Source organism: Grammomys surdaster, unplaced genomic scaffold, assembly GCF_004785775.1.
Source record: "Grammomys surdaster isolate TR1022 unplaced genomic scaffold, NIH_TR_1.0 125896, whole genome shotgun sequence".
Lineage (NCBI taxonomy): Eukaryota > Metazoa > Chordata > Mammalia > Rodentia > Muridae > Grammomys > Grammomys surdaster.
In genome coordinates this window covers 3,022,144-3,029,272 of record NW_021620720.1, presented here as the reverse complement: position 1 = coordinate 3,029,272, position 7,129 = coordinate 3,022,144, and the positions used below count along the sequence as shown (strand labels likewise).

General features: G+C 36.5%; 2 protein-coding genes across 3 annotated transcripts in view; one reads left to right on the top strand and one right to left on the bottom strand.

The window, feature by feature from the left end:
• Positions 1-7,129, top strand: part of Trip4 (thyroid hormone receptor interactor 4) — a 78,523-nt gene that overhangs the window by 2,088 nt on the left and 69,306 nt on the right. The gene's annotated exons all lie outside the window — the stretch shown is intronic.
• Pclaf (PCNA clamp associated factor) overlaps positions 3,244-7,129 on the bottom strand; it is a 12,962-nt gene continuing 9,076 nt past the window's right edge. Inside the window, exon 4 of the mRNA XM_028752369.1 lies at positions 3,244-3,688. Within this exon, the coding sequence (XP_028608202.1) occupies positions 3,643-3,688 (46 nt within the window). The 3' untranslated portion in view covers positions 3,244-3,642. The remainder of the gene's footprint in view (positions 3,689-7,129) is intronic.

Below are 7,129 nucleotides of genomic sequence, written 5' to 3'. Positions count from 1 at the left end.
TATATATATATATATATATATATATATATATATGCTAGATCCCAAATAGCCTTCACAAGCCAGTGCAGTGCCCTCATCATATATGATTAATACCGGACTTCCAGCCCCCAACAGTGTCTTTTTAATTTTATTTTCTTTGTAATGACTAAAAAAATTAAATTGTGCATGGTGCCTGTGTTCATCACTTCAGAAACTGAGTTAGGAGGATTGATATGAATTCTAATGCAGCCTGGACTAAACAACAAAAAGAACGCATTTGATGTTTTTGGAAAAACTCAATCCTTAGAGTAATAGTGCTAAAACCTTGTTTGAGGACTAGCTATGGTAGCACACACCTGTGGTCTCAACAGAACTCAGAAGACAGGTAAGGAGATCACATTCAAGGCCAATCTGAGATACAAATAATAAAATAAAAATATGTACTGCTAGAGTTCATTTGGTTTCACTAAACATAAAAATATACCAGAATTAGAAATGAATAGTTCATTGATGAATACTCTGGCCTGTAAGAAGAAACTTAGCCAAGTTAACCATTATTGTGACTAAGCAATAAACAATTGAAAAGATATATAAATGATTCAGACAAATTCAGGATATGTGACAAACAATAAAATGTTAAGCCTGAAGAAGAGAAGGCTAAAGGTATAACTCATCTTTAAATAACTGAAGGTTGACATGTGGAATAGCTAGTTCTTTCAAGAACGGAACCAAAAATAGAAAAGAGTTAAAACAACTCACACTCAACATTTTACAATTATTGTTGTTGAGTCATAGGACAGGCCATTATTGAACACTTACTGTCTGGCCTGGGTTGAACAAGATGGCTTCTAGCAATCATACAAATTTGATTTGATGACAGTCTCTTTGATTTCTGTGTGCTATGCTCAAAGATTAAAAAAAAAAAAGACCAATTATGAAAATGTTGGGGGGCTGGTGAGATGGCTCAGTGGTTAAGAGCCCTGACTGCTCTTCCAGAGGTCATGAGTTCAAATCCCAGCAACCACATGGTGGCTCACAACCATCTGTAAATGGAATTTAATGCCCTCTTCTGGTGTGTCTGATGATAGCTACAGTGTGCTCACATACATTAAATAATTCTTTAAAAAAGGAGGGGAGGGGAGACTGAAAAAAAACAAAACACCATACTTCTTAAAAACAAACCCACCCCTTTTGTTAGCAGATACCTGTAATCTGAGCACTTGAAAGCCCAAGCCAGTATGATTGCCAAACCAGCTTGGGCTACATGGAGTTCTGGTTCAACCTGAGCCTTGGTGAGACCCTCTCTAAAAAAAAAAATGCCAAAACTTAGGACATGGAGGGATGGCTCAGTGGTTGAGAGCACTTGATGCTCTTGTGGAAATCCCAGGTTTAGTTCCCAGCATCCACATGACAACTTGTAACTGTCTCTAATTCCAGGTCCATGAGGTCTGAGGCATTCTTCTGGCATCTACAGGCACCCCCCCCCTCCACACACACACACACACGCCACATATATACATGCAGGCCAAACACTCAAACATATAAAATAAAAATAAATGTTTATTTAAAAAGGCAAAAGCACAAACAAAAACCAGAGAAACAAAGTACTTTGACTTTTCAAAGTACTTTGGATTAAAAGCGGTTCTGCTTAATGTCTAAACAGACATTAAAAAAAGACAAAGACAAAAAAAATACATAACCAGCCTCAAATAATATATAAATTGTTTTTTAAAAATCATACCAATATACTTATTTGTATCTGGAAATAAGATAGGTGGTAGGAAATACAAATAGATACTATAATATGAAACTGATAAAGTTTTAAAACACAAGCTGCTAAAAACATGGTTAATTTTGAAAAAGTGATATCCTGTCAGTAAATAAAACATGATGAGAAAGTCAAGTATATCAATTATCATGAGAGCACACACCTTTAATCTCAGCACCCAGGGAAACTGAGGCAGTAGGATTAAAAAAAAAAAAAAAAGTAAGTTTGAGACTACCTTGATTGACATACCAAGTAGCAGGTCAGCCAGGACTACGTGGTAAGACTCTGTCACAGCAAGAAACAAACTGGGAAATGGCTCATCCATTCTTTTTTTTTTTTTAAGATTTATTTATTCTTTTATGTATGGGTACACTCTTGCTGTCACCGATCCCTCTGAGCCATTTCTCCAGCTCTCGGCTCATTCATTCTTAAAGACACATAAGGCAGCTCACAACTTCCTTGTGTTGTGAATCCTGGGGATTAAATACCTTCTTTGGGCCTCTACACATATCCCCACACACAAATGAAAATGAAATAAATATTACAAAATAAAAAGTAAAAATACAGCCAGGCAGTGGTGGCACATGCCTTTAATCCCAGCACTTGGGAGGCTGAGGCAGGCGGATTTCTGAGTTCAAGGCCAGCCTGGTCTACAGAGTGAGTTCCAGGACAGCCAGGGCTACACAGAGAAACCCTGTCTCGAAAAAAAAAAAAGTAAAAATGCATGTCTCAGCCTATAATCCTAGAAGTTGAGAGGCAGATAGGAGGTTTCTATGAGTTCAAGGCTAACTTGTTCAACATACTTGAATTAAGGCCACCTAAGAGGCTACATAATGAGTAATTATTACTATACCTATAAATTCAATGATCTCAAGTCATCTTGAGAAATGAAGGTAAAATGCTAAGGACTTGAGATATAAAGCCTGATTTGCAGCATTTTTTTATTTCCAACTTTAAAAATATAAGCAGAAAAATGGGCATGGTGGTGCACACTTTGAATGGCAGCACTCAGCTTGGTCTGCCAAGGGAGTTCCAAGACAGGCAGGGCTACACGAGAAACTGCCACAGGGTGGATAGAAAAGAAAAAATACAATATATATGCAAAGAAGTACTATTTTATGATACTGAACTGAATGTATATCCAAAAAGTTTCCTCTTTTAATGTATCTATGGAATCTTTTTCCCTGATCCTGTTAGTATTTTATCTCTTTGATTATCAACTAGTTAAGACCTCAAGACGAAATGGACTTTAACTTTTTCTTTTCTTTCTTTTTGTTTTTTCAAGACAGAGCTTCTCTGTGTAGCCCTGGCTGACCTGGAACTCCCTCTATAGCCTGAGACTCAGGGATCCACCTGGCTTTGCCTCTTGAGTACTGAGACCAAAGGTGTGCAATACCACACCCAGTTAACATTTTCTTTAAAAGATATACAACTAGTTTTTCAACATTTTATCTTTGCCTCCCCCACCCATTCTGATAAATGACAAGAGATTATACTTAATATTGAATTTTTTAATGTAAAAAAGACTAAGTCAATTTTTTAAAGCAAACATGCCATAACTATATGGCACTATTTCCATAATCAACGCCCATAAAATGGCATCAGTACAAAAATCTAAGCAAAGACAATAGATTAGTAATTAGAACATCAGGTAATGTTGATTTTTAGGAAGAAGCTTAACAGATAAAAGAAGGAGCATATGACATAAATTCAAGTATGCAATTCAAATTTACAAATTATGAAAATTCTCCACTTTTATAGCTGGCTTCTTTTGAAGGGTTAAATTCTAGCCTCATTTTTTTTCATCAACAAGCCAATTGGACAAACTCATTTAACCAAATTTACATCCTAGAATATGTAAGTAAACTGAAGGCATTTATTCAGATGTGTAAGTTCTATTCATTTTCATCATCTCTGTAATCAGGTTGCAAAGGACACGCTCTGTGAAAAGAAAAGAACTTCAAATCACTTAAGTATCAACTGTATAAAATCAGAACATTAAAAATGCAGTAATGCTCAAGTAACTAGAAATGAGAGAAAAGTTAGACTTCACTAATTAGCAAGTGTAAATAAATTCTAAGAACTACTATAAAACTTTTTAACACTATTCCCTGTTGTTTCATGGAATCTCCATTTCTCAGTAAGTATATGTTGTGAGTTTTATTTAAAAGGAGCATCTTAGTCAGGCATGGCAGTGTATACCTATAATCCCAGCACCTAGGAAAGCTGAGGCAGTAGGATTACAAAACAACAAAAACAAAAAATGGAGTTTGAGGTTACTCTGGTCTATGTACCAAGTAGCAGGCCAGCCAGGACTATGCAGTAATATGCGGTAAGACCCTCTGACAAAACAAGAAACAAACTGGGAAACTGGGAGATGGCTCATTCATTGTGGGGACAACAGTTTAGTTCTCAGTACACACATAAGGCAGCACACAATTTCCAGCTCCAGGGCCTCCACATATACCCATATGCACAATTGTTTTCTCTCTCTCTCTCTCTCTCTCTCTCTCTCTCTCTCTCTCTCTCTCTGATATAATATATATTATATCACACAAATTGAAATGAAATAAATATTACAAAATAAAAAATAAAACTGCATGTCAGCCTGTAATCCAGAACTGGGGGGCTGAGGCACAAAGATTGCTGCAAATCCCAACTCTCACTTGAATTGGATAGTGAGTTCTGTGACAGCTTGGGCTCTTACAGAAAGATTCTGCCGGGTGGTGGTGGCGCACACCTTTAATCCCAGCACTTGGGAGGCAGAGGCAGGCGGATTTCTGAGTTCGAGAGTTCGAGGCTAGCCTGGTCTACAGAGTGAGTTCCAGGATAGCCAGGGCTACACAGAGAAACCCTGTCTCGAAAAAACCAAACCAAAAAAAAAAAAAAAAAAAAGAAAGAAAAAAAGAAAAAGAAATATGTTAAATATATACATGAATGAAACTGGCTAAACTTACTAAAAATATCTCATTCTCATACCATTGATTTTAATGTAAAGTTGATTGATAAATAGAATATAACCTGTTAATTAAAATCTCATGATATATAAAGTAAAAATCCATTTGAATAGATCTGACAAGGCTTAGTGGTATTTACTCTGAAATGCTTAATTTTCACATGAGAGCCAGTGCACTCGAATGGTCATAGACTGGATATTAAAGAAAGAATCGATAACAAAGTGTTTAGCCTTAGTACAGGATTACCATTGCTTCATGTACTAATCTATTATGGAAAGGCCTCCATTGTGTTTTCTAGTAAATTAAGAGATGTTAATAAATTGTGATCCAAACTTCCCTTTTGCAAGAGTCTGATTTTCTCTAGGTATAGTAGTGATGTTCAAGATTTATATAAATGGGACTAAGGAGACTTCTTCATAGGTCAAACGCTTGCAATGTAAGCATGAAGTCTTGAGTGTCATCCCCTCAGAATGTATATTAAAAGCTGGGCATAGTTCCATATGCCTGTAATCTCAGTGCTTGGGAGGCTGAGACAGGGGGATTTGAGGCTCACTGGCCAACCAGTCCAGTCAAATCAGCATGCTCCAGGTACAAATGCTCCAGGTACAAATGCTCCAGGTACAAATGCTCCAGGCACAGTGAGAGGCCTGTCTCAGAAAAACAAGGTACAGAGTGATTGGAAGCCTGGTGAAATATGCCTTTAATCCCAGTGTGTAGGATTAAAGAGGCAGAGGCAGGCAGATTAGAGTTTGAGGCTAGCCTGATCTACTGACTGAGTTTCAAGACAGCCAGGAATACAGAGCAACACTGACTCATAAACTTAAAGAGAAGTAAAACAAACAAAAAACAAAAGAGAAAAAAAAAATGAAGATACTTAATGTCAACCTCTGGCCTACACATGTACAAACATACATGCACATCTGTGTACACACATACAGATACACACACACAAATTTAAGCAAATGCTGTACTAATCACAACAGCTAAGATATGAACTAGCCTACAGCTGCATCAATAGATGAGTGAATAAAGAAAATTTGACACATATACACAAAGGAATTTTATTTAGCAATAAAGAATGAAATGACATTTGGAGGCCACAGAGGAGGCTCTGTGGTTAAGAGAGCTTACTGCTCTTGCAGGTCAGGAGTTCATATCCCAGCACCCACACAGAACCGTTCAACTATAGCCAGTAACTACAGTAACTACAGCTCCAGAGTATCCCTGATGCCCTTTTCTGGTCCCCATGGGCACCCACAAACATGCACATACACTTGTAAATAAAAATTTAAATTTTTAATATTTAAAATTATATTTTTAGGAAAATCTCTAAAAAAAAAGAAATTGACATTTCCAAGAAAATGGATAAAACTAGAGACCATTGTGTTAAGTGCAATAACCAAGACTCTGAAAGACAAATATTGAATGTTCTTTCATACACAGAATTTAGATTTATATATACTTCTCCATGCAGATGTAGGTGTAGAAATAACATCAAAAATGGTGGAAGAATAGAACTTATTTCTGGAAATTGTTCTCTGTCCTCCACAAAAATGCACTTTGACACAAATGTATCTTAGAAATTAGACTAAAAAGGGGAAAACATTTCTCTAAACAGTTCTACATGCAAAAGGAGCTTGCCCTGCTTGGGGCTAAAACAAGACTGTAAGGAGTAACCATAGCAGAGTATGAATTGAGGAGTTCATATTCCTTCTCATATCTTCATTTACTACTTCAATAAGGAGATAACTATAATTTTCATAGACAATGGCAAATCAAAGAAGTGGCCTAAAAATAGTATAAACCTCCAGAATATAGTTTTTGTTGTTTTGAGTTTTCTTGTTTGGTTGCTCTGAGTTTTTTGTGTTTTATTTTCTTCCTAGGAAACTGAACTCAGGGACACATGCTAGACAGGTATTCCACCGTGGAGCTACACACATATCTCTGGTTGTAGTTTGCTGAGACTGTCTCACCATATACTCAAGGCTGACTTTAAACTCCTGGGTCTCCCTTTCTCAGTCTCTGTAATTAAAGGCATGTATCATCATGTCTAGCTATTACTGAATTATTACACTATGAATTAAACTTGTTTATAAAACTATATAATTTATCTCCATATAATGGAGAGTCCTTTTTGTTTTGCTTTGTTCTACATACTTATAGACAGGAATGAGTTATTAAGTATATATGTAAGAATGATGAGTTATGAGCTAGAGATGGTTTAGTGGCCAAGAAGACACAGATCAGTTCTTAGCTCCTGTACATCAGGTGCCTCACAACCACCTGAAATTCCAGTTCCAGGACACCTGTGTCCTTGCTCTAAGTACCTGCACATATGTGGTACACACATACATATGCATAAATAAAAATAAATCTTTAAAAAAAGAATTACCAGTTGAGCATGGTGTAAAATGCCTATCAAATC